This window comes from Chaetodon auriga, chromosome 23 (genome assembly GCF_051107435.1).
Source record: "Chaetodon auriga isolate fChaAug3 chromosome 23, fChaAug3.hap1, whole genome shotgun sequence".
NCBI lineage: Eukaryota > Metazoa > Chordata > Actinopteri > Chaetodontiformes > Chaetodontidae > Chaetodon > Chaetodon auriga.
Window position 1 is genome coordinate 18,818,599 of NC_135096.1, and position 27,817 is coordinate 18,846,415.

General features: G+C 46.1%; 2 protein-coding genes across 14 annotated transcripts in view; one reads left to right on the top strand and one right to left on the bottom strand.

Annotated features, from left to right (window-relative positions):
• Positions 1-27,817, bottom strand: part of LOC143315833 (uncharacterized) — a 196,733-nt gene that overhangs the window by 76,818 nt on the left and 92,098 nt on the right. The gene's annotated exons all lie outside the window — the stretch shown is intronic.
• abi3bpb (ABI family, member 3 (NESH) binding protein b) lies at positions 170-27,815 on the top strand. 13 transcript variants are annotated; one of them, XM_076723311.1, is made up of 23 exons: positions 170-495; positions 6,462-6,641; positions 9,936-10,004; positions 10,087-10,219; positions 11,969-12,150; positions 12,294-12,346; positions 13,005-13,044; positions 13,607-13,681; positions 14,111-14,203; positions 15,773-15,973; positions 16,859-16,936; positions 17,437-17,625; positions 18,736-18,801; positions 22,002-22,070; positions 22,170-22,295; positions 22,860-22,949; positions 23,105-23,314; positions 23,408-23,513; positions 24,133-24,212; positions 24,885-24,914; positions 24,986-25,144; positions 25,229-25,351; positions 25,528-27,815. In XM_076723311.1, exons 1-23 carry the CDS (start codon positions 405-407, stop codon positions 25,641-25,643), a joined length of 2,559 nt encoding a protein of 852 aa, XP_076579426.1. In that variant the 5' UTR covers positions 170-404; the 3' UTR covers positions 25,644-27,815. The 13 variants fall into 13 exon arrangements, with proteins under 13 accessions (XP_076579426.1, XP_076579427.1, XP_076579428.1 ...); XM_076723312.1 differs by having other exon boundaries at positions 14,129-14,203; XM_076723313.1 differs by lacking the exon at positions 18,736-18,801.

A 27,817-nucleotide genomic window follows, 5' to 3' on the forward strand; every position in this document is an offset into this window, starting at 1 on the left:
GGAGGAGGAGGAGGAGGAGGAGGAGGAGGAGGAGGAGGAGGTGTACGTGATGAAAAACCAGGAGAGAGAGAGTAAAAGAAGAAAAAAAGAAAAGTTTGTGTTTGAGGTCCAGAGAGAAAAAAAGGTGGCAGCGAGAGGAGGGAGTGTACAGTATGTGAGCTCAGTGCGGGGGGTGCTGATGTCATCCAGGCCACGCCCACCCGCAGAGGCTATAGATGCCGGCGTTTCGGCGGTCCACCTCTCCACACCGAGGACGTCCGACGGCTGAACAAGTCCTAAGACTGTGGAGAGAGACGCTTAGTGAAGTTGTCCAGCTCCTGGTACGCTCCTCATCTTCCTCATCCTCCTCAGCCTCTTCACCATCCTCTTCACCCTCGTCTCCTGGAAGCTGAAGCTTTGAGGTCATGGCGGGCATCGCTCTCCTCCTCCGGGTCCTCGTCCTGCTGCTCGGAGGGACGATCCTCCTCAACGGCATCCCCGCGCAGAGGATCAGAGGCAAGTGCATGAACGAGCAATTAGATAAATACAGGAAGCAGAAGGTAGTTCAGGCAGAGACACAAGGGACGGCAGCGCAGGACAGTCAACGGAGACGGCAGGAGACACAGAAGGACAGACACTAACAGGTCAACAGGTGCAAATGGAAAGAGTTGAAATGAAAGTTCAATCAGACGTTCACTGATCTGGAGTGAACGAGTGACGTGTAAAACAGGATCAAAGCTGTCGGCGATCAGACAGAAACAAACGATCTGACGGTGAATCAGGCAGAGAGCAGATCAGTGAGGAGAGTCTGCAGGTCAGCACACGGTTAAAGTGGGGGTGGGAGGGATGAGACAGTGAGGGTGGACGTGAACGGGTGAATGAAGGTGGAGCGAATCGAAGGAGGAGGAAATTTGGAGGTTAGAACTGTTAAAAGAGCAAAAAGAGACGGTGGATGAAAAGGAGGACAAGTGGAGACAAACAGGAGACTGACAGTAATGAAAGAAAGACGAAGTGTGACGCTCGTCCTGTTTGAAACCAAAGCGAGGCTTTGATGCAGAGGAAAACACGAGGACGCGTTAATTTGTGACGTGATTCTTCTGTTCGATGTCCTCTCCGTGTTGAGTCCTCTGTCCCTGATGGACTCTGTAGGTGTCCATCTCATTGTGGCATCGCCGCCGTCCCCTGTGCAGTTTTTCTGCTGAGTCAGCACAAAAAAGTGACAAAATGTTTCTTTCGCAGCGGGCGACGCAGCGCTCTGACCTCTGCAGCCAGGTGTGCCGCTCGCCTGGAGGGGGCGGGGCTATTCATGATATAACCTGTGATTTTTTCTGTCTCATTGAGCTTTTACAGTTATGTAAAAGGATTAAAAAAAGTGTCAGAGTGACACGGTGGTCTGATGTGGCGGCACGGAGAGGATTACCTCACCGGGCGAGAGACAGCCAAGAGCAACAGAGAGAGAGAGAGAGAGAGAGAGAGAGAGACCTGAGTCCACCAGTTGAGACGCGCTCCGTCTTCGCTGCTGCCTGCAGAGTTTTCAGGGGTTTTAGGTTTGAGGTTTGGTCTTAATACGGAAGTTTACCAGGGACAAAAAGCATAATGACAGACAGAAAAGAGTTTCCTGGAAAAAAGAAGCTTTTTCTGTTTCTGGGCTGTTTTTAAAAAAAGCTTTTAAGGCTGTGAGAGGACGTTTACCACCAGCAGACAGGTTCCAGCAGGACGCGCCCTGATCCAGCTGCTGGACCACAATGGGATTCAGCTTCAGGTCAAATCCAGCAGGCGTTTCTCACAACTGACCTCTGATCAGCCAGAGGAGCTGAGAACACGTCCAGAGTCAGCACAGGTGTCACCTGAAGGGAGGCAGGACGGCGAACATCAGAGCGCGGAGTCCTCAAGTCAAAGGTCCTCCTCGACGATGTCCTGCTGAGACAAATGTCCTCAATAAAGACCTTTTGGCATTTTAAGGCCGTAAAGACAAGTCATGTCGAGAGCTGCTGCTGTTCTCTGACCTGTGGGGGGCGCCAAAGCCTCCGAGCCAAAGAGCTGTGAACTAAAAACCAGCTGAAATAATTAATTAATAATTTGTTTCTTTTAAATTTGACTGTTTTTATTCCAGCAGAAAGTTTTGGAGTTGACCTACAGGAGGCGCCAAACCTCCCCCGTTCCTAAGTCAGTGACACAGCGAGGAGCTCCCCTTCTCCTGCAGGTTCCTCCTCGTGTTTCCTCTCAGGGTTGACGTTTCTCCAAACTATTAAAAACCCCAGTGAAACCAGTAAAACCAGCAGCAGCTCATTAGTGCACACATGAAAGAGGCTGTGTGAGCAGTGTTTTCCAGTTTAACGAGGTCCAGAGCGATGGAGTGTTTTCTGGTTACTGCTGCAGAGACGAAGCACCAGTCCTTCAGTTTCCTTCAGTTTCCTCCAGTTTCCTTCAGTTTCCTCCAGTTTCCTTCAGTTTCCTTCAGTTTCCTCCAGTTTCCTTCAGTTTCCTCCAGTTTCTTCAGTTTCCTCAGTTTCCTCCAGTTTCCTTCAGTTTCTTCAGTTTCCTCCAGTTTCCTCCAGTTTCCTTCAGTTTCTTCAGTTTCCTCAGTTTCCCCAGTTTCCTCCAGTTTCCTCCAGTTTCCTTCAGTTTCTTCAGTTTCCTCCAGTTTCCTCCAGTTTCCTCAGTTTCCTCCAGTTTCCTTCAGTTTCCTCCAGTTTCCTCCAGTTTCTTCAGTTTCCTCAGTTTCCTCCAGTTTCCTCCAGTTTCCTCCAGTTTCCTTCAGTTTCTTCAGTTTCCTTCAGTTTCTTCAGTTTCCTCAGTTTCCTCCAGTTTCCTCAGTTTCCTTCAGTTTCCTCCAGTTTCCTCCAGTTTCCTCAGTTTCCTTCAGTTTCTTCAGTTTCCTTCAGTTTCTTCAGTTTCTTCAGTTTCCTCCAGTTTCCCTCAGTTTCCTCCAGTTTCCTTCAGTTTCCTCCAGTTTCCTCCAGTTTCCTCAGTTTCCTCCAGTTTCCTCCAGTTTCCTTCAGTTTCCTTCAGTTTCCTCAGTTTCCTCCAGTTTCCTCAGTTTCCTCCAGTTTCCTTCAGTTTCCTCCAGTTTCCTTCAGTTTCCTTCAGTTTCTTCAGTTTCCTTCAGTTTCTTCAGTTTCCTTCAGTTTCCTCAGTTTCCTTCAGTTTCTTCAGTTTCTTCAGTTTCCTCCAGTTTCCTTCAGTTTCCTCCAGTTTCTTCAGTTTCCTTCAGTTTCCTCCAGTTTCCTTCAGTTTCTTCAGTTTCCTTCAGTTTCCTTCAGTTTCCTCCAGTTTCCTCAGTTTCCTTCAGTTTCTTCAGTTTCCTTCAGTTTTTTCATTTTTTTCAGTTTCTTCAGTTTCTGGCAGAGCTGAAGTGTGACCTGGTTTCAGTTTGCACTTCATCACACCCTGTGTATTTATGTATTTGCAGTACTCTTGTCACGCTCGTCGTAGTTTCGTGTAGGCTTGGTACATTCCTGTGTACTGCTGTACTGTGTTGCAGTTCTTTGTGGTATTTGGCCACTTCAGATTGTTAGTGCTTGTTCTTCTGGTACTTTCTACTCCTCATGGTAGTTTGCAGTAGTAGTGGTAGTTTTTCTTTGCAGTACTTTCATACTTATGGTAGTAGTTCATGCACATTATGGTTCTTAGGTCATATTTAATGGGACAGTTTGTAGTTTTCTGTGATACACAGTGTTAATTTTGGGTTCTCTGTGGTACTTTGAAGGACACTTCTTGGTTCGTTGTCTTCCTTTTTTGTAGTACAGTGGCTTCTTTGTGCACTTTGTCATACTCATTTTGGTTCTCGTTGGTACTTCTGTGACTCTTTGTGGTATTACTTGCGGCATGCGGTGTGCAGTAGCAGCACTGCAGGGTGTTGTCGTGTTTGTAGTACTTGTTTCTCCAGAGTTTGGAGGATGAATGTGAGTCATTAGATTCATGTCAGGCTGTTTTGACTGGTGTGATTGCAGTACCTCCTGTACTCGGTCGGCTGCAGCTGTCGGCCTCAGACGACACAGTGAGATGTTATTCGGGCTGTTAGCGGGCCGACCCCCCTCCACGTTAAACACGAGCTCCTCTGAGGAGGCCCGGCATTTTATCCCCTCCACTCAATCAGCTGCTGCTGGAAAGCCTCCGACAGGCCGAGCGGCGCTGCCAAGAACGAGCTGCATGATTACACATGTCCAGCATGTCGAGCTCTCTGCACGCCTTTCCCACACTGATCTGCAGGAACAAACATCCCAAAGAAACCTGGATGAGACGGACGCACTGAAAATCCAGGCCTGGGGAAAACATGCTGCTTCTCGCAACGCGGCGCCGCAGGAGGCCTGAATGCATCATTAGACCTGATGGTTTGAGCGGGCGGCGGCCCGAGGCGCCACAGAGAGCTAATCAGCTAAACAAACACCGTTCAGCCGCAGAGAAAAGCTCCTCTGATGGAGGTTCACTTCTTCAGTCCAGTGAATGGGACGTATCCAACACAAATAATAAGACTGGATGCTGCTGATGAGGCTGAATTTTCAGACTTACTAAGAAGTGAAACGCGGTCTGACTGAGCCGCAGTCCTTTGAGTCGCATCTGGATCAAATATTCAAATGAAGCGGTTTGACCAGAAAAGGGATTGAAGGAGTGAACTCATGCTGAGTCTGCTGATCAGGCTTTGTGCTCCAGATATTGACAAGATAAACAAATCACAGTGCTTCAGGAGTTCTGGGGCTCGAGAGCGACCGATCGTCTCCTTGGTCCGTCTCCGAACCTCAGTGAGCTGGACAGGAGCTGTCAGCTGAATTAGCCGTTAGCTCCTGTTAGCGGTGGCCTCATGAATGCTCTCACTTTGACTCTGAAGAAAACTTAAAACATGAAGAATCTCAGTTCTGCACGTAGAAAGAGTTTCTTTTTCTGTGAGGTTTTGGTTGTTGATGTCCTTGGAAAGCTGAAGTCACACTGAAAACATCATGTGCATCATGTCTGTGTCTTCACGTTTGACAGTGATGTCTCAGACCAGAGGGGACACTGTGATCCAGCAGTGTGTCTTTAAGTGTCTTTGACAGTGAAGGTGAAGTCCTGAAGCTCCTCTGCCTCAGTTTGTCGCAGTCTGCTCATTCTGCACACAGTCAGAGCCTCCGAGGCCTGGAAAAATAAAAGGTTTATGGTTCCTGAGGAAGGCATGTGGGACTGAAACATTCTGTACTTGTTAAACTTTTAAAAGTCGACTGTGACGTGGAGTTTGAACCCTGGAGAAGCAGAGGTCAGGCCGGTCTGCTGTTTGGACGCCAAACATGTCCATTAACTGTGAGTCCGCAGGCTCTGAGGGAAATCATAAAAACATACAGCGCTCAGATATGAGAGTTTCTAAATGAGATATCCATCTTTGAAAGGATGTGAGCGTGAAATGAAGTCGAACAGAACAGAGCGTACCTTCAGACTTTCACAGACCAGTCGAGATACTGATCGTCTGAGCTTCATGTTTGGGAACTTTGAGTAACAGATGCTCGCTTGATCGTTTGGTGTCCGACGACCAAGCGAGCACAACAGACGTGACTTATCAGCCGCCGTGCGAGTAATGTTTACCATGTTTGTCATCTCTGTTTAGCGTATTAGCATGCTAACTTTTGCTACATATCAGTAAACAGCTGCTGAGGCTGATGGGAATGTCTGCAGGTTTTTGCTGCTCACAAACTGTTGGACACGTTAGCATGTTGACCTGATGGTAGCGCTGGAGGAAAAGTCAGAGGATCACCAAACATGGTCCTGATTTTTCAGTGTAGACCAAAGAGGTTTCTGTGCCGCCTCTGATCAAAGCTGCTGTTCACTTCTTCTTAGATAAATCATCCGCCAGCTCGCAGGAAGTCATTCCGTAGCAGCAGTGCTAACCTGTGCTAACGCGCGCTAATGCGGCCAAGGTCGAGTATGAGCGTTACTTCTTGTCTGACTTCCAGTTTGTGTTTGAAGGGTCTTTGAGCCAAAACAAACTTCAGACTTTCTCAACTTTATTATTCCTCCAACAGGAAGAGGAGCGATAGTCCAGAGGAGGCCAAAGTGTGGAGGCAGAACAGAACAGAGAGCTGATTGGTCTCGTTTGTTAAAGTGTTTCTCTTACAATTACCTCCAATTCGTTCTAATGTGAGCGGAGCGACTTAATTAGCAGAACAATTTGGCAAAGAAAGTCTCCATTTGTACGGAGCTCACTGGCACCGCAGCAGGAAAGGAAAACCTCTGAAATGACAGCAGCATGTGGAGCGCCGAGATTATTTCCAGACTGTTAGAAAAGGAAACATTATTGAAAACAAATCCTCTTAATGGAAAACAGCCTTTTTCTCTGAGTCTGAATGTTGTGTTTTCAGATTCTCCATTTCTCTGCCGATGTGAGACTTTGTGTCGCTCAACAATTAAAGATTAGCAGCAACAAGATGTGAGATTTGAACTCAGCATTTCAGCTCAGTATTTCATCATTTCGACTCGCTGTGATTATTTTTCTTTTCTGGTCTTCTTCTCTTCAGTGCGGCGTCAGAACATGAAGGTTCGGATCAACGCCACCGGCGACACCATCGTGATGAAGTTCATGCGTCCGAGTCCAGACGTGAAGCTGGAGGGTTATATTCTGGGTTACGGCAGCAGCATGTTCTCCAAACAGTTCATCCAGCTGCCTGAGAACGGACAACCGTATGAGACCGAGATGGGTAAGACGACGTGCACGGGCTCATGCTCATTATTTGTTATATTTCAATATTTGTTTCAATATTCTTCATGATATTTGATCTTTTTTTTCAGCAGTTAAAAGTTTAAAGAAGTACCCAAAATGTTTAAATATCTTTATTTAAAGTTTTGTCCTCTCCAGGCTTCCGTACTTCTCAGCAAAGTGGTTCATTGTTTTGGTAAAAATCAGAGAAACTCTGCGAAGCTGAATTTTTTCCTGTCTGATGAAGTTCGAGAGAAAGAGCTTTGCTTCAGTCTCTGAATGTTCATTGGCAAGATTAGAAGGCAAAACGTCCCAAAATTTGGCTGGAGTTTGGTGGACAGTGTGGTTTTATATGGAAGGCTTTTCTCAAGTCCATGACAGACTGATTCAGAAATATAAACAGCATTTTCTGCAGGATGAAAACTGATGAAATATGCTGCAGGAAATGCTGATTTCTCTCTTGTGGGACTGAAGGTAATGTTTCTTTGTGTGCATGTCGAAACCTTCAGACTCGTGGGAAACAGGGAGTTTCTGCAGAAATACTTTGGGGAAAAGCAGAACGTGAGAAGCTTTGAGAGGCAGAGGACTCTGGCAGCAGGTGGCTCTGATCCTTTTTCTGAAGCTCGGCCAACAATTTTCATCCCGTCACCACAAAAACCCAGTAAAGTTATGTGTTTCAGGAGCGTATCATCGGAGGGGGTTAACAGAAAGTTGTCCTTCAACACTGTTTTCTCTGGAGGCTGATTTTGTTTGCGCTCTTGCAGATTTTCAGTGTAAACTATTGCAGGACGTTTCATCAACTGTGAGAGCCTGATTTCCTTCAGATGAGAGCGCAGAGACGTGAGCTGTGCACTGTGTTTAAAAAGGGCCTCGTTTGGCTGGAGTTTGGTGCACAGATCACCTCTGTTCCACGTGATGATGACTTATTCCTTCTCCTGAATGTTTTGAGCTGTGGGCTCGATTTAAAAACGGCTAAATTTGGCTGAAGTTTGGTGGACAGATCCCTCACAACCCAAACATCTACTGAGTCTGTTATTTCAATAATTCAAGTTTGGGTTTTCTGTCGTTTTTTGCTTCTTGGCACCGTGTCACGTGCTGTGTTCAAGTGCAGCTGGGAAACTCAGACATCCAGGTCCATGTTGTGTTTACTTTGCATTCTTCAGCTAAATTAAACCCAGAAGATGAATGACAAACAGATATAAACAGTTTAGTTTCAGGAGAAGTTTGAGCTCCGCCGGGAGACTTTTAATTTAATCACCGTCTCCATTTTCGCCGCTCGTCTCTCATCGCTGCTCTTTGTGCCCTGAGGTCACCTGTCAGTCAAACCCTGTGGGGGCTGCGGTGCTGTTTACCTTCCTGGTTAAAAGCCCTCAGCAGAAAACCATCCATCAGCAGCTCGGGGAGGATCAGCCACCGCAGAGTTGACTCTGTAAATCTGATGCCGCTCGTGGTTTTTGGGAGACGTGATAATTCACCGTTTCCTCTGCTGTTGTTCTTTATCTGTGCTCTGCTACAAGACGCCGTTCTGACAATATTACATCTGTTTGTCTGTGAAGGGGAGAAAGGTCATGTTCACAGAGAAATCTGATCCGTCAGTGAGCAGTAAAAGAATACATGCTGTGAGAGATTTATTCATGAAGTCAGACGTGGTGTGGAGATTGTTGAGGGATGAGAGGAAACACCAGTTTAATCATGAAGGTCATGATTTTTAAAACAAGTGCTGCTTTAAACGTTGGTGACAGTTGATTCACCTTCAGACGTTTAAAAAGGAAACTTTCTGAAAGATGAAGATCAAAACGCCGTCGGCTGGACCTGAACCTCCTGACCTTCATGACAAACGCAGCTCAGAAAGAGAGAGAGGAGGGAAAGGAGGATGACCTCCGCTCGCTCTCACAGGTGGTTTCAGGTGATTGATGAGGTCAGGAGGGGAAGGGGCGGGGCATGTTTCCACCTGTCAGTATACAGAGCTTTGACGGATGGAAGTGGAGTTTGTTTCGGGGCGAGCAGCTCGAGGACGTTCAGACAGTCCAGGTTTGTCTAAATGAGATGATGAAATGAACACATGAAATGAAGCAGGTGCAGAGTTTCAGAGTCAAAACCATCAAGAACAACAAGATTCCAACTGTTCCAACGACCTCAGCACCGGGTCCGTTCAGTCGCTGATGTGCAGCTTTCCGTCGTGTCGCAGGATCTTCTGATTTCAGAATGAGATTTTCTGAACGAGTGAAACAGATTTAGGGTTGAAATTAATCAGATTTTGAGAGTGAATCCTGCTCCTGCCCGCTCGGCTTCACCGTTAATCCAGTTAACGCCCGCAGACTTTACCCATGATGCTGCTGTGCGCCTCGCCTGTCACGCCCTCACCCCCTGACGGCTTCTTCATGCGTTAAGACCCAGTGTTACTGTTGTGTGGTTGGACGATTCTGTCGGAGCATGTCTCTGATGGAGACATAACTTTATTTACACATGGCGTGAAGACGAGCAGAGAAAAGACGTTTCAGTCTTTAAACGTGAAGAAAAGCTTGAAGCTCCTTCAGACTCGCTTTCACTCGACGTGTAAATCGACTGTTCCGGTTTGATTGTTGTGTGGTGAAACAACCTGGAACTCTTCTGTGATAATATTTTGAGAGATTGTCCCTGAAGATTTGTGTATTTGTCTTGTGTTTTTCTGCTTTGTTAAACTGACAAACTGAGACGTGACACTTGAAGCTGAAAGAGACGAGAAGTCGACTGAAAAGTGTTTCAACATGTCGTGTTTGTGTTCCTCTCTCGCTCTGTAATCGTTCACATCTGCTCGTCTGCTCTGGGGGTCGTTTAATACCCGCCATGACGTCATCATCATCGCCATCATCACGGTCAGCATTCCTGACATGTTTCTGCCCCTCTGAGCTCCCTCAGGATCAACGCTGTGCCGCAGTACATGCGGTAGTACTACTACGAGTATCACAAGTTACAGCAAAGCCTTGTTCTGGTGGTGGTGGTGTTTGAGGTACTTGACGGTGTTCTGAGCAGACGTGTGGACTCGAGTCACATGACTTGGACTCGTCTCTGACTTCAGCCCTTTGACTCTGCTGTAATCTGATGAAGTTTATTTGAAAGTAATTTGAATGAAATGTTTTTGTTTGGGGCTCAAAGGCTCAAAGTTTGGGCCTCGTTGGTTTGACTTGAGGAGCTGAGCCTCGAACTGAAACGTGATGAATCACCTGTTTGTTCTGTCTGTTCCGTTTCTGAAATAAAGGCCGAAACATTTGCAAAAGGTTTATTTATCTAAACCTGAATCCACATTTTGTTTCAGACGCAGAGCCTAAATACCTGGTGGCCGTCCAGCCAATCCCAGTCAACGATGTGAAGAAACACTGCACAGGTACGCCCACCACTTCCTGTTTGGTTTAACCCGCCGTGCATGCCGACGGGACGTCTCACTCTGTCCTCGCCTGCGTGCACAGGGAAGGTGAACCTGGAGAAGCCGCTCCACCTGGTGATCGGCTCCGTCAGCCCGACGGCGGTGCTGCTGTCCTGGGGGAACTACCTGAAGACGCCCTACGAAGGCAACATCATGAACGAGTGTCTGGAGGACGGGTGAGAAAACACAGCTCGTCAGATTTATGAGAAGACACTTTCTGGATACACGATGTCAGAACTTCTAACGCCAACACGTGTCGTCGATGTCATAATTATAGAAACTGTACGTCATCATTAAAAGAATCCAAACGATACACTAGAAGAAGAAATTATCTTTTAATTATGTGAGTTTTACATCATAATTCAGAATTTCACGATGTTTTCAGTATCGACTCACTGAGGAGGGAAAGTGAAGCTCCTCAAGATAATAAGCTACTAAACTGCTTGTTAGCTGACGAGCTCGTTAGCTTTGATTGCTAACAGGATAGGAACGGCCAAAAAATGTCCTCCGTTATCTGGGTTTTTTGACGCGGTTGGTTGCCGTCCTCCATCTTCTTCCCTCCTGTGGTTCTGATGACCGAGTCTGTTTGAAGCAGGCAGAGGCCTTCAGATGTTCAGGAAACCAGTCTGTTAGTGAGGAGAAAGACAGTTTGACCCGCCGTGTGGTCAAACATGAAATACAGCAGATCGACCGCCAACCTGACAGCATCACCTGCATCTTAAGGCTCCTCACACATGTTGATGATTTATCATGAAGCCGTTCATACGGAGTCTTTCATCCTTCAGACGACAGGACGTCTTTGGTTTGCTGCTGAACATGAAAGCATTTCACCTCCTTTCATGAGTGTTTCTGGTGCTCAGAAATCCTTTTTTTTCAAACTTCCTCTTATTTCTCTGCACTGGGTGACAAATGGCATCGACCGGCCAAACCTTCGAGCAGTCAAGATGACGAATGGTTGGACTTAGCGTCCTGAAAACTCGTCCCTGTGCGTTGAGTGATGTTACACCGACTGGGGCGCGCCGGCTCTTTTCCATCATCTCTTGCTTTCTCCTGCCTCCAGTCACCCATTTTTTTCCTTCCCTGTCAAACAAGTTGGAGAAGCCGTCGGAAAGCTTGACCCAGCGTCCTCTGCCACTCCGGGCGTCTTATTGAAGCTAATGTCAGTTCCTTCTGCAGAGTGTTTGGCTGCTGCTTCGGATTCTTTGGAGCCCTGCTCTGAAAAACACGACATGAGGGTGAAAGTGGAGATCAGCTGTGCTGCTGCCAGAATTAACAACACCTAACAGGAGAAGCTGTTTCCACGCTGAGGTCACGGCGGCTGCAGACGGCTAGAGAGAAACCACAAGGCCCGAAGACTTGGCGTTGGCTCGTCCGTGTCGTTTGTTTGTTGTTCTCCAGCACTTTGGGGTCTCGCTCGCCTGATGAATGAGCGCTTGGCGTTGGCGAGGCGCTGAGCTCCAGTCGTTGGCAAAGTCAACAAACCGTACAAAGGTGCATTCTGTCGCTTTGGTGGCGCGGTCGAGGAAACTTTGATGAATTCATTTCTTTTTGAGCTGAACACATTGGTTCTCCAGTTTGTGGCCATTTAACAGCTTCATCTCAGATGATCAAGCGCTTTCCTCAGTAACGGGTCCGACCCGGGTGCCAAACACCAAAAAATCCCAGAATCAGTTCAACGGCCAGCGGGATCAATCTGTTACAGGCTTTGATCCAGACTGAAGCTCCTCCTGAAGGAAGTGGCAGAACATTTTGTGGAAACGTTCATGGTTCTCTGACGACGTATCCTGAAGACTTTGGTGGTGAGTTAAAGCAGCTGTGAGTAGAGGTTAAACGGTCTGTTTCCTCTTTGGGATTCAGGTCCATCCTCCTCCTCGCTGTTTCAGACCTGTTTGACTCTGACCCCCCCTCTCCACACATTCCTTCAGGTTCTACACCATCCGCTACAGGGAGAGGAACAGGAAGTGGATCTATCAGACCTGCCCAACCAGCGACACGGTCATCGACAACCTGAAACCCAACACTCCCTACGAGTTCGGCGTCCGGTCCAACAAGGACGACCGCAGCGGCATGTGGAGTAAACCGGTCATCCACAACACCAACATGGGCAGTAAGGACTGGACCTACACTCAATCTGAGCATTTTAATTAAAAGAGTTGATCTTGGGGGTCTGAAACAACAGTGTTCAGTGGAGGCGGGAATGGCAAAAACCACGTGCTCTGACATTCATCCATGTTTTTCTGGATTTCACAGATAAGAACGTGCAGAAGCCGTACAAGCTGCGAAATCCTCTCTCGAAGCCGATGGTACGTAACCTGCTGCGCTGCCCAGCAGAATTCTGACTTTATTTTCACAATGTTACCACTTTATTCCTGCAGTATCCCAGCTGTCCCCCCTGAAATATCATAACTTCATCCTGAAAATACTGCAACTTTCTCACATTTCAGAGTTTTAAACAGTGGCTCTGTCAGTGCTGTGTTCTGGCTTTAGAAGCTCAGACCAATCGGGGGACCATGACTTCATCCATCTCTGCCATGTTTAGCTTCCTGTGCCCTCTGCATGTCCCACGCTCTCAGCACATGTATGTTGTATAAAACACGTGTGCAGAATGACGTAGTCCTCCCAGCAGACAGACGACCCAGTGCGTTTCGTCTTAAAGGGGTCAAAGGTCGAGGCTTTGTAGCAGTCTGCACACACTTCCTGTTTCACGGCAGATGTAAATGTTTTCATGTGCTCACACAGTGAAGTCTCACTGGTCGGCCTGCGTATGGAAGCCTGAGGCTGCCAATGTTAACATGAAACCATTTCAGTAAATTCAACTTTTTTTTAGCATTTATGTGAATTAGAGTTTGAAGCAGTGCACTCTGGGATTTGTAGTTATTTTCTTTGATTTAGTTTTTTTTTATTACTTTTGAGATTCTTTTGGACAGATTAGCCTATAAATTGTCACTTTTTGTTTCCCAGAAGCCTCTCGGCCCCCACGCTCTCTTCCCTCCACGTCCCGGTAAGATTTGGACCTTCTTTAATTGACTTACAGTATTACTGAGCTTGTTCAGGCAGCGTTTGTTGCCGCTCAGTCATTATTTCTGCTTGACATTAGTCAAGGAATTTGTTTAATAGCTGTGCAGGTATGTACAGTCGGTACATGCTGGACTGTTGTGTGTAATCCACCTCATCTGTTTTCAGAGGCGATGACGATTAAAAAAAAAAAGAATAAAGCTCTGACAGTCGTCACTACAAGTTCAGGCTGGTTAGAAAACCTCTCAGTCTGCAGCAGGAAGCTTCCAAAAGAATCACAAACCTGAATCTTTGATTCCACTTGAACTCAATGAGGAATCGCAGCGCTGCAACTAACTCATCTGAGCAATTTACCTCCTGATTTGTCTGATTAATCAGTAAAGTATGAGCAAGCCAGAAGCCAAAGTGAGTCTGAGCTCAAAGACTTAACTCTGGTAGAGATCCAGGAGAGGTAGCAGCTCATCTGATCTGTTTCATGACCAGAACACAAATGAAAGAAACCAGGAAATGAAATTCTTTCATATGTTTATGTGTCGACTCGTTCGCAGCTCTGCACAACAGGACTCGACTCTCTCCTCTGCTCAAAAACCCGGCTTTCCCCGGAGCTCCTCGCACTTCTTTTGGTGATTATTTCTTCTTCTTCCCTCCACACACACAAACACATCACTTCCTCTCATGCTTTTCATTCTTCCACTCAGGCCTGCAGAGACAGCTTGACCTCAGAAAGCGTCCCGGTCGGGTTGGACTGATTGAAACGTCCAAACTGACCCAGACATGTTAAAACCATCATGTTTGCTAAAATTCACAAACTGCATCAAGTTTTCAACACGAGCTGCTGCAGATTTAGTCTTTTTGTCCAGAAAAAGTTGAAGAAAGAGGACACAACTGAGCAGACGTCACAGTGTTAAACCACGTGGGATCCATTTTCAGGCCATATCAGTCCAACCCGGCCGCTGTGGCTGCTTCTTTTAAACCGGGTTTCCAAACAGATCCGTTGTTTTTGTCCTAAACTTTCTCCACGTTTGTTTGAATATTCATTTCCTCCAAACCAGACGTATTATTTCCCACAGCGCCGCCTGAGAGCCACCAGGAAACGTTACCTCTGCCCGGCTCTCCTGAGCCCAAATGGCCTCATGTCTCACTCGGTAACAAGAAAGATGCTTTTTTTTTTAATCATCCAGCTTTATTTGCAGCCTGTCTTACCTGCTTCAGCTGAGCCCAGTGATGCACCTGGGAGGGGGCGGGGTCTGGGATGTGCAGCTGTTATGATTGGCTGCATGCTAGCATGCCTTGAGCCCAGTTAGAAAGTCGATATGAGGTGTGGAGATGATGTCACTGGAGGTCAGGTGCTACAAGTAAGTTCACTTTGCCCCGCCCACCCTGAGCGCAGTCATGGCGTGTTTTTGAAACCATGCTGCTAAAGGTCATGTGACTCCAGTGATGCTTCATTTGTGCATCTGAAACCATCAGTTTTCTTCTTCTGCTTTTCTTCTTCCACCCTAAAATCATCTGTTGTCTTTTCTACTTTTCCTCAAACTTCAGCATTTCTGCGTCCTCAGACGCCACAGATGTGAAAATGCTAAATATCGCTGTTTCCACTTTAACAAGTCATTTAGTCTGCAAATTCATCCTCATCCAGTTCATTCAGATGTCCTTCATCAGTCGTATGGTGTGACTACCTCTGCTGGTCCTAGCAAGCGATGATGGACAGTAGCAGTGAAATCAGTTTTTTCATCTGTATAAAGCTTTTTCCTTTTTTGTGCACCTTTCACTAAAGTTTTTCCCAAGTTTACCAAATTTTCCAACTCCCCATTAGTTTGTTTGGGAAGTAGAATTTAAAATTAGGTTCAGCAGATTTGATCAATATTTAGCCAAACGGCACAAGCCAGTGATTGGTCCAGTGACTCAACAATTAAATAACTTGTTCAGAAGGACCTTTCACCTGAAGATTGTTGTCCTTTTTTAACAATGAAGAACACTCAGTGTTGGATTTCACAATCTAGAAATATGAGCATCATCCATCTGTCCCTTCCTCCTCATGTCTGTCTGTCTGTCCATCTGTACCTGTCCTCAGTCCTCACCATGGCTGCTTCCTGACATCTTTCCCATGTTCCATCAGTCTGCATGACAGGACTGCATGTCAGCCCGTTCAGACGCAGACATTGTTGGATTTTCCCGCCGGGGAATGACAACACAAGCCGTTCTGCAAACCCCTCAAACTCCTGTCCCTCCGTCTCTTCACAAGCACACTGTATTCTGGACTTTTCTGTAGTTCTATGAGGTACAAGATCATGGGACAAAACCTGATCCTTGCAAACATTCATTTGCTAATTGGAGAATCTCATCTGAAAGTCAGGCTGGGGATCATACACAAAAGACAATACCAAAACTTTTTTAGATCCCATAACTTAAGAAGTCTAAAGAAATACTATGAAAAACTTTTTTGGCCAGTTTTTGGTACTCCACAGTTTGACTTCAACCCACGATACCCAGTCCTATTTGAAAAAAAACAGAATTTCAAAGACATGTATCTGGTGACTGTCACTTTTCCACAAGTGTTGGAGATGATGAGATGAATCAACATGCATGTCTGTCCAGTTTGAAATACAGTAAATTCACCGTGAATCAACCCGAAACAAACGTCAGTGTCTTAAATCAAACCTCAGGTGATCAGATTCCCATCGTCACTGTACCTCTCTCCTCTCTCACCCCAGACAAAGGAAATTCTGTTAGAAACGACACCGACCGGCCAGCGGATCGTCCTCCTGCCCTCCCCCAACTCCTGCCCACCAAAACCCCTCGTGCCAACGCCACAGCCTTCCCCCTCCTTAAATTACCTTCCAATGGCGACTCACATCAGGGGCAGACTACTAAGGCGCCCACTGTTGCACCCGAGAAGCCTCATAACCCTGCTGGTAATTTCCACCCACCAACTTCCCTTTTTATGTCATTGTTTATGAAAAAATCACCACGTTTTGGAAAAGTTGAATCCTGATAGATCAGTTTGTGGTTTTGACTGTGCTGTAAAGCACCTGCGGAGAGAAGACAGTAAAAAATAAGCCCTTTGATATTTAAAGGAATTCTGCTGTGTCTCTGACAGGCTCCCTTCATGAGGGCCATGAAAATAAGGGCGTCATCTGCAAACAGTTACACTTTAAAGGCCAAGCTGCTGTCAGTGAACTGCTGTTTTACATTGGCGAGTTAAGAAAATGCCAGAAACCTTCCTTTGACTGGACCCTCCACTGTTTACCTTTTGCTGGGTGTGAAGTTGTGGTGCTCATTTGATCACAATGAGACTTTGAGCTACAACTGATGCCCTGAAAATGCTAAACTTTCTTCTTTCAAAGTTTGATCACGTCTCTTCCAAACTACAGTTTCCTTGGAAATGTCACAGTTTCCAAAATGTAAAACTTTGCTTTGGAAAGCTGAAGGTGTCAACCCTTAAAGTCTCCTCATACCTTTTGGTTGCCTCTGTATCGACTGAAATAATGATGATTTGAAATTAAAATATGTTTGTGGTTAGAAAGTTTGAACAACTTCCTTGTTAATGAGACAGATCTTTGAATGAAGTCCCTTTCAGAACCGCCATGAATATGAGAGTGTCATCTGCAAACAGTTTGTCACTTCTGTATGTGCTTTCAACCTTTACCACACCAACTCTTTTCATGATCAACTTCCATCCTGTTACAGAAATACGTCTTATTTCACTTTTTCCTTTTCGATTCAACAGGTTGTGGAGCATCTCTTAAACCAAAAAATGTCAGGTCTTTGTGGAGTTAAACCTTCTCTGTCCCACACAGCTTTCAGCAAATCAGAGGACAGATCATCGCTGCTGAGATCAGCTCTGGCCAATGAGAGAGCCAGAAATAACAACTGGGGTAATGATGACCTCATGAAATGCTTCCTCTGTCTTGCAATCAAAGGCAGTCTTGCTCTTTCTGTCTGTGTCTGCTGTTAATCTGCAACCATTTAGTTCCCTCGAGCTTCCTGTTGGCTTCCACGTCACTCTGCCGTCAAGTTTTTGTCCACAGGACTGGCTGCTCGCTCCAGCAGCTGCACCATTTAAACACATTTCATCCAACATGGCCTCCAATGTCTGCATGCGGCACACAATCCTACAGTCATGGTCGCAACATCAAAACTCATCAGCAGCTTAAATGACTGTGTTTCCCCAGATTGTGAGCACTTGACAACCTCTCATGATCCCATCAAACTCATCTGTTAATTTGATTACATTGAATGTGATCGTCCATCAGAGTAAAAACCTCCATCACTAACATCACTGCTCAGGGCTGCTGCAAGCTCGCTTGACTGGCAACTCAGATAAAGACCAGATCAGAGTGTAACACAGGCCCTGCAACTGTTTTTGATCTTTTAGGTCAAAGCAGCAAAAGAAATCCTTCTCCACCGCTGCCTTTGCAGCCTAACAACCCGGCAGCTACCATGGTTGACAGATCCATGAGGCTCTCATCAAGAAACCCCCTCTTTCCGTTCTCTCACGGCCTCAGACTGCCACACTCTTCCTCTAGACCCAGTAACTCATCCCCGACCTCCGGCATACTAGGGGGTAATCCTCCTGTTTCTTGACTCGTCTTCACCTTCTTGCATTATTTTCTACGTACTTCCGTCCTCTGAGACTTCCCCGCATGCTACCTCCCTGTAAAGCCGACAAGTGTCAGAGGGAATTTTCTTGATATGCTGTTTTCTTATATTAGTCATTTGTGTCCTGAGATTACTAATCTGGGTGCTTGATAAGGAGTTTATGGGTTACTGATATTCCTTTTAATAGCTGTAAGGAAGTTGGAGGAAAACGTGTGATTTGGCCTGACATGACCATCACCAAGAGAAGATTTCAGTCAACATAAATGAAGATAAAGTTGTTGATGTGATCAACAGACAGTTAGCACACCTCGTTGGTTGACTCTGGACTGTTCTGGATGTAGTTAGCAGTTTGGTTTCAGTCATTCAATTAAAATTTTAGTTCCCATTGACGTCCTTCGTTACAGGTGTGAAAGACGTGGACAAATGAAGGAGAGCGTGTGAATTAGTGATTTGAAGGTTTATCGTTGACTTTCCTCCTGACACCTGCCAGGCTTCACTCAGCGCAGACATCACCTTTGCAGTGGTGGTTTTAGCTCTTTGAACATTGTTCGGTCGCTTCAGTTCACCTGGTTCACACACACTCAGGTGAAGCTGTTGACTTTGGTTCTGGATTGTTTGACGTCATTGCATCCTGGTTATGTGTCTGATGACTCGCTGCGATGTTCTCTGAATGTCAAAGGAAAAAGAAAACAGGTCGAGTTTGTCTCCACACCGTGGTTCACGTCTCCCAGAGTCTTATCTATTTTCAACAGTTTTACTGTTTTTATGCTTGTTTATTGCTTTCAAATCCACTTTGTGTCTGTGAACTGTGACCTGCTCAGTGAGCCTCACACTTGAACAACCAGATGAGTCCACTTTAAGCTCCTGTAGCTGAAGTTTGGATGGTGAATTCATGCAAACACGCAGGTTTTGTGCTTAAATATTGGAGACAAACCTGATAACAGGACCAAGTACTGTCGAGTTTCTTTCAGCTTCTCCAGACATCTCCCATAGGACTCGAATGGTTGTTCGGTGTCGGGTTCAGTTTTCAGAGACACTTTCTTTCCCTTCGTAACACTCGGTTTTCTCCCAACAGTCAACGGACAGCCACACCGGGGCATTTCCCCGCCTAAACCGGCCTTATGGTCCAGACCTCGACTGGGTAAACAAGACGTCGTTTGTTGTTTTGTGTTCCATCATTAACCCTTCAGTCGCTTTTGCAGCATCTTCACCTCCACTGCAGCTCATGTTGGTGTTTTTGTCTCCATCCATTTTCTTCATTAATACTTTCATGTTCATCATTCATCCATCCATCCGTCCGTCCATCGGTCTGTCCGTCCATGCTGCCGTTTGTCCCACATGTTTGTTGTCTCAACTCGAGCTTCTTCAGGTTTTCAGCAAAGCTTCTGGCAACGACTTCTTCAAATAATCAAGTGGACGTTGGAGCTGCAGCTTGATTATTTGACTTGGTTACATAAGTCCAGTAACAGCAGCAGATCCTGTCAGTCTGTGCTCCGTCTGGTGAAGGTGGTGGTGGGGGGACGTTTGAGGCTGTGGTCCAGGTCTCAGGTGGTTCAGTCAGACCTTTTGGGACCATGTGGATGCTCAGCTGTTTCTCTGTCTAATAAGTGTGTGAAGGTCATGTTTTAACTTCTTTCCCCTGAACATTTTTCTATGATTTATTGAAGTGTTTTCAGACAGTTCTTCAAAAATCCACAAACTTTGGGAAGATTTTAGATCAGCATCAGTAAGGACTTCAGTGAATTTGAATAATGTGTTTCAGAGCCTAAGATGATGTATTGTTATATTGTCTAGATATTGACAGAAAAGTCTTATTAGCTCGATGTTGGACATAAATGGGACCTTGCATTTCCACCTGGTCTTAAAAAGTTTCTGTGATTAAACCTCAATACTTAATGAATTCATGAGTTTATTTGATGATGTGGTTACAACAGGACAAGCAGTGCGACAGATGTGTTCATGGTGTCTTACTGAAGATAATTTGCAGGCTTTTAGATTTATATTAAAACAGCTAAAAAAAAAAGTGGATTTTTCTGGTGAAGGGAAGTGATGCTGCACTCTGTCCAGGGATCCCTACAGTGTTGAAGGCGGGGCCACGTGACCGCTTTGAGTTAGCCATGCTAACTCTGTCTGAGTAAAGCAATCAGAGGCTTTGGAAAGGCTTGTTTGAACCCTTGCAAGCTCACCTGTCTCCGCGTTCACGTGACCCTGGTCTTGCATGTCGTGGCGGTCCCTGGAGGGTCTCTGCTCATCCCAGTTTGTGTCTCCCATCCTACCATCAGCTATACTGGAGTCAATGGTTGTACCTGCTTTTCCTTTGCGGACGGACTCATCTGACCACCTTCAGATGTGGCCCAGACAATCCAATCGCATTCTACCGCGACAAAAAACACGTTAAAACTGGGAGGAAATGGGGTCAAACCTGAGAGGATTCTGATTCAGGACGTCGTGGTGCTGTCTCATTGTGCATGTCCTGGTGTGCATGGTCATCTTGTATAGCGAGCATGCACTGGTTTTTGGTGTCTTCCTCTGGTCTGTGGTTTTTTCTGTGTCCCTGTCTTGATCTGGGTGATCCAGAACATTTTGACAGGAACTTTGTGATAAAATGCAAACAGTGGAACGCACCTTCTGGCATCAGAAGCTCAGAGTTCAGATAAACCAGGAACGAGCATTTAAGGCAGACGCCGGTTTAATTGCGGTGCCTCTTCTGCCGCAGTGAACAACTCGCTGCTGGAGGACAAGAAGTCTGAATTCCCTGATGTGTTTGGCCACTCGAGTCCCACCGTTGAAGAGCGGTTTTATGGTTGGTAAAGGCATGAGCTTCGCCCGTCTGCACCCAGAACTTGCCCGTGCCGCGTGCTGACTGGTGCTTCAGTTGCTCCAAGCCACCAAGACTGCATGGTTTGGTTGCGTTAAGTGCCCAGAGGCAAATCTTTAAGAGGGTTACCAACAAAATACTGTCTGTCAGCTTGAGAGCTTTGGGCAAGAGCTTCGGCAGAGCCTGTGGAAAATACTTTCCGTTTTTGGAAAGTATGTTCTGTCCTGATCGTTAGCTTACTTTTTAAGAACCTCACTTTGCCGAGCTCTGCGCTTTTTCCCGCCGCAGAACTGAAAGACGAAACTGTTTGTCGTTACCCTGTGATGAACCTGGCGTCCTCTCTAAATGCTCCCGTCCAGGGTCCTCGTGCTTCAGCCTTTGCTTATTGCTTGATTGCGAGGATGATTGTAAGCGCAATGAGCTTCAGACATGTTGCTGCAGAGACGCTGTGTTTAGAAAACCCTCACGCAACAGGACAGCATGGCGTGCATCGAGCAGTTCTCATCAGAATGTGGAAACCGCTGTTTGCTTTTTATTGCAGGATTGTTTGTGTTTAAAAAGAGGAAATCATACCAATATTTATTTCATTTAATCTTGGACTGTAATCACAAGGCTTCGCTGAACGTGAACTATAATTACACCACAGTTTCCACTATGACCTCCCAGTATAAAGACTGTACATGGTTCCATGTTTTGCTGACAGGAAACTCTTAATTTATATCCAACTGTTCAAGAATAATAGAGGTTTTACCCCAAAAAGCACAAGAGCTCTCTGAAGCCCAAATAATTTCAGGAAGAAGAGTAAATATTCAGCCGATCTCGGCCCAGGCGGGTCTTCATACATATTTACATGGAACTGATTGAGAGGAATGCGTCTGTATTGTTTCATGTTAAGAGCTAAAAAGTTTCAGGGCTCCATCATCTTTCATGTTTTTGGCTTTGCCTTTATTCCATTTAGTTTTGGAAGTGCGTCAATTCCTTGATTGTGAAGAATCTTGGCATCTCCTTAAATGGGGGGGGGGGGGGGGGGGGGGTAATTGGCTGCAGGTCCTGGACTCCGGTCTGTGGTGGATTTTAGAAAAACACACACGAATTACACGGGATTGTTCATGTTTTCAGGTTCATTTGGCGTTTGGAAACGGGTATCGAGTTTTACTTTCCAAAAAACTGATTTTCCAGGAGATTAGAGAGCACCTAGCTCCAAAATGGAGCCAAAGTCGCTGTTAAAGCTTCATTTTTTTGCCTTATTTAGACAGAAAGTGTTCACAGGCCAAACATGGCTGAGTGTGATTCACAGCAGAGACCCTTCTGTTGTGTCATGAACACTTTGGAATGTTAAGACACCACTTTAGGCCTGTGGTTTTAAAGGAAGAGTCCACTGTTTTCCCCTCAGGACTAAAAGCGTCTTTGAGTCCTCTCTCAGGTGGTTTGGTTGACTGTTACTGGAAGGGGAAAGGAATAAAAAAGGAATGCTTTCTCACAGACCACAATGAATTCATTAATAACGATAATGTTTGTTGCAGGATCCCCGGCTCGCCCGTCCATACCAATCAACAAGAAACCAAATTTGGTGGGAAAACCTGGAGAAACAGGTAAAAACCACAAGTGTCAAATCATATCTGCTCGATTGGGAGGATATTTCAGTCGCACAGTTTCACCTCAAGATAAATAACCATCGGTTTGTGTTTTAGACAAAGTGAACAACCTCAAGCAGACGGACAAGTTGCCCATCCTGAAACCCAAAGTCTCACCAGCGACCGCTAAGCCAACCAAACAGGACCGGAAACAGACTATAACTGCTGCACCGCCAACAGCTGGTAGGAAGATTTTCACCTGTACACAAGCCGACTTTAATGAGGCAGTCTGTGCCGCTTTGTAAACCGGCTGACATTATGTTAGCATGCCAGCTAACATGGCGAAGCACAAAATTTCTGTAAAATAGAATCTGGAGAACACATTTCTCTGTCAGATAGATGACTTCATGTCTAATGTGATAAGATCTTTGATGCAGGGTCAAAAAGTGACAAGTTCAATGTAAATTAAAGGCTTTTGGGAAAGCGGAACGATTTATCTGTACAGGATTTTTGTTTGGAGGCATCAGCCAAACCTCAGCAAACAGTTTGAGGCTCATCCATCCAGTTTATGTGCTCAAGTTTTATTCTTTCCAACAAAAACAAAAATGAAAACCTCTTAGACAAACTAGCTCTTTCATCGTTTGACTGGTGCAAACACTACCCACCCAAAAACATAATTTTAAGGTTCTTTTCTGTCTGCTTTTTGGGGAACGGCAGCAGTGAACAGTCATGCTAACATTTTGAGAAAAAGTTACGGCAGTCTGGATTTACATTCTAACGTTGTGTCTGTTCATATTTCTTGTTTAGCCGGCCGACAGGAAACCTGGGAGGACTCGGAGCTCTTTCAATCACAGCCAAGCTCGGATGTTGATGCCTTGGGCAAGAAGCGTTACGTGGGTAAGTGCTTTTTCATCTGTGGCTTCAAAATGGATGTGAAAATCTGGAAACTGGACCAGGAAGAAGCTTAAAACCCCAAACTCGGTTGGTGCTGGAGCCTTGTTTATCGACCATGTCGAGCAAAACGCTAACTAAGCGATCCCCTCCTCTCACAGCGCCTCACGTTGTCTACCAAACTGGCAAGAAACCAGACGAGCCATGCTCCATCACCTCCTCCCTCAACTACTTCCCTGAAGATGAGCCCGGTGAGGCCAACGTGACGGCTCCGCCCAGATCTCCGCCCTCCAACCTCACTGTGGTGACGGTGGAGGGATGTCCATCCTTCGTCATCCTGGACTGGGAGAAAACTGACAATGACACCACGGGTACGAGTTTCTGAAGCGCCATCCTCCTCTGGCTTCAGAGTTGTATCCCATGATTCCGTTTATCCGGTCTTGACTTTGTTGTCCTCCTTTCAGAGTATGAAGTCATCTCCACCGCCAAAGGACCTGACGGAGAGCAGGTTTCCATCCTGACCACCAACCAGACGCACACTGCCGTGGAGAACCTCAAACCTGAGAGCAGGTACGCATGACGGGGAGTTCAGCCTCGCGTTTGTCCAGAGCGTCGGTTAAAACATTTAACAGTGAAAATCAGTTTCAGATGAGAATCTGACCCCAGTCTCCAGGCAGACTTTGTCTTTGTTTCACGTGCGTCCTGATTGGTTTGACAGATTAAACTTCATGGCGAGCTCAGACGCCTCCTGCACCTCCCCAAAGGTTTCTGAACTCGTCATGTGAGCGTTGATTCAGTCATTCAGACGGCGCTCCGGTTGCACCACCTTCTGCTGTCCAAACACGGCGAAGAAACCGAGCAATTAGAGAGCTGAGCGGAGCGTCGCGGCCAGACGTCCAGAGAGGGAAAATAAGCAGAGTCAGTCCGTCACGCTCGCTGAGGCTTTAATGAGGCTGAAGAAGAGAAAAGAATTTGGTGTGAAGGCAGTCTGGGCCTCCGCTCAGGACAACCGAGACTTCATCTTTTCTCCTGCTCGCCGTGTTTTTAAGGCAGGTTTTTGATAAACTGGAACCCGCCATCAGGATGGTATTAGGTTTAAGAATCACAGTTTCTCTGTGATGTTAGAAACACAAATCACTGCTCTTCTGGTTCTGCTGTTTTACCTTTTTCTGTCTCCGTTCATTCACAGCTACGAGTTCAAGGTGAAGCCGAAGAACGAGCTGGGTGCAGGTCCTCTCAGCGAGCCTGTGTCCTTCAACACCGAGTCGGGTAACGTACCAGACAAACCAAAGGAAATCAGGGGACAGTCCAGTTTCTGCTCGTTTTAGTTCATCCAATGAGCTTTTAGGTGGATTCTTTCTCCTGGTCATTTCTTATTTCTTCCTGGAAGCCAAATCTTCCTGCAGAGAAAAGATCCACATTGATCCAGCCAATATGTGATGATTCAGCAGATTTCACCTTATTTTCTCTGTTTGTTGAGCTTTTAATGGTTTAAATGTTTAATTCTCCTGCAGTGATCGTTTTCATAGGTGCTGCACAAAAAAAAAAAAAAAAACGACAAATGTCCTGACAACTTTTCCGGTTTGAACAGAGGCCCTTGAAGTAGAGTTAGATAACAGACGTGTGTGTGCACATGCATCCAGAAGGTGGGAACTCTTATACTGGAGAAAATAGGAAGTCAGGAACGTTTGGACTCTGTGAAAAACATGAATAAAACAGAATGTGATCACTTTCACCTGAAAACAGCAGAAAGATGATAAATTTACTGCTTGAGCTCATCGGCTTCATTGATTTTTGGAAATATGTTTCTTCTGAATTTGACGGATTCTGCTTTCATTCAGGTTTTCCAGAGTCCAGACTGTTGAGAATCAGGTTGTCACTGAAGCTGTTTTCTGCGTTGAAGATGTTAAAACTTTCTGCTCTTTTGTTTCCTTCTGTTAGCCGACCCGCGGGTGAGCGAGAACGTTTCAGGTAAGAATAAAAACACCTCAGTGATTGATCCACATCCGTCTTCAGCGGACTCAGACCTCCTGTCTCTGCAGGAAAAGATGCCATCTGGACTCAGTTCCCCTTTAAGACGGACTCGTACTCCGACTGCCACGGCAAACAGTACGTGAAGAGGACCTGGTACCGCAAGTTTGTCGGCGTCCAGCTGTGCAACTCGCTCAGGTACAAGATCTACCTGAGTGACACGCTCAACGGTAAGTTCAGGTTCAACTTTGCGCCTCGTTCAGGAGTTTATTTCAGCACGGTCCTGACCCGCCTCTGCTCGTTCCACCGTGCAGGTAAATTCTACAACATCGGCGATCAGACCGGCTTCGGTGAGGATCACTGTCAGTTTGTGGACTCGTTTCTGGATGGAAGGACGGGAAGGCAGCTCAGAGCCGACCAGCTCCCGTCCAGACCCGGTAAACAGCTTCTTTCATTTGCCGCCGGCAGGCTTTCCCAGTGACCTCTCAGCTGTGGGATGCATGCAGACATTTAGCCTGTAGCTCTCTGTGAACGAGGGCTGGATGTCCAATGACTTGGACTTTGACTCCTAAAAGGAAACCTCTGAGCAGCCATCTTGTTTTTTCTGCTCCAGGTTTCTACAGAGCCGTCCGTCAGGAGCCCGTCCACTTCGGCCAGATCGGAGGAAACTCCCACGTCAACTACGTGTCGTGGTACGAGTGCGGGACGCCCATCCCCGGCAAATGGTGAACAGAGCGAGGCGTTCTCGGAGAAACCCAGCGGAGGAGACGTCGGCCAGGCTGGGACGGCGACACCTGCGGGGGTCCTTACTAATCTGCCGACCACTGGACCGCCTCACCTTACCCAGTGCTGTAAAAACATGTACAGTTCATACTCGTCAGGGAATTAGTAACGAGAGAGCATTTTAAGAAAACATGTAATAGCAAACATGCCTCATCTTTACTATTTATCAAGCAACAAGGCTAAACCGGTAGAAGATCTGGAGGATCCGTGGAGGTTTGGTTCCTCTCTGCAGTGTGGGAGGGTCGCAGACTCACGCTAGATAGATTTTATTTTGTGTTGAAATAATGGGAAGCTGGCTCCCTGGAATACTATTTTCATAACTTGTGAGATGTTATTTATCAAAAGGTCTTTGGTTACGTTTCTTCAGCAGGCGTCTGCTGCTCCTCTGGTGTCGAAGTTCACCACATTTTGTTTGTCTGCAGTCGAGCTCTTTCCTGTCCATTCGCATCAAAAGTCAGCCTGCTTGACGCTCACACAGGTTGAACTGGCAGCTGACCAGTCAAACCAGTCCTCTACTGGCGGCGCAGTAAACAAGCAGATTAGCGTCTGTGAGGGCTGCACCGTGTGGAAAACGTGCAGCACATGTGATAAACTTGCTGGATAATCCCATTTTCTGCCTCATGTACATGCTCTGACTACATGAACTGACAGCCCCAGACCACAATAAGAACAACATTTTGCAAATTTCGTGTGTATTCATCAGCATTTTCTGGTCCACTGACGAAAAAGGTCTAAAAGTTTGGGATTCAGGACTGTTTCCGTTTGTCTAATAGAAGCTTTAGCCTGAGATCTCAACTTTGTGGACATTTAGATCCGCCTGATGATAGAGATAGAAAGACGTCCTGAAGCTCATTATACATTTTTGGGAAAAGGTCACGTTTTAGGAGAAACACCTGAAACACGTCAGTTTCACGTCAAACCGCGCACATGTTGATTGAACATGTCTCCAACCAAAACGACCCCGAACAGGAAGCTGGCCAGCCGGAGGCGTCTTCACTTGCAATTTGCACAACAGAAATGTATTTATATGTATATGGAGAGAAAGTGTTTCGTCGATACATTTTTGCAGATGCATTTCTCTCGCTGTGGCCTTTCTTTTACTGTATGATCACGTGCTCTTCTTCGTTTCGTTGCCTCGTGCTACAGCGGGGCGAGAAGCTAACGATGCAGCCTGACAGCTAGCAGCCGCAGCAATAATCAAAACAGTCAGCCTCTTTTTTTCTTTGTTTTACCAAACGCATCTGATGGCTGCACGAGCAAACAACCTCAGCTGTTGCCTTGGTGGGCGTTTGGAGCACAGCTAAAGGAGAGCTAACTCTGTTAGCAAGGATACGGCAAGGGCCAGGAGTTTCTATGGTCCTGATCCAGAACCATCAAAGTACATATCATGGTCCAATAGAGAAACTGAGATACCTCTCTTTGAATTATTCACTGTTTACAGGTGAACACACACCTGATGTGTTCTCTTCATTCCTGGAATTTTATGAACCGCGGGAAGCAACGATGCAGCACGTCAGTCTAAAAATATCCTCTTTCTTTATAATGGTCAGCTGTTTCCACCCTGATCCAGGGCCGTCAAACTGTCACCGTGCGATCTCCAAAGCGACTTTAAGGTCGAAGAAATACAAAACAATAAAGTTTATGGACCTCAGAGAGACCGAAACATCCAGCTGAAAGGTAGTGCCTGAGCCCTGGATTCGGGCTGTGAGCTAATGTGCTGACAGTGCTTTATATTTGTTCTTTCTTGTGGCTGCCATTAATTCCCCCCCTCACCGACCACGCCGGTAAGGCTTTACTTCAGTGGCTTATGGAGGCAGGGTCCGCCGTCCGAAGCGATGCAGGGCATTTTCTCATTCCTCTGTACGACGTCGCTCCTGATTGAATGCTGTTTCCGAAACATAAAACTGTACTGTGCCTTTAACTTTCAGCTGGATCCCTGACTGTATTCACGCATAGACGCCATTATTAGAAAACGAGGACAAAGTCATTGAAAACAGAAGTGCTTTGTAAAGAAAGTGAGAATGTACGTTACCATGAGGATGTGCTGTTGATGTTTTTCTATATATGTTTGTTTCTATACTGATTTTCAACAATAAAGAAGTTTTGATTCGTTTTTTTAA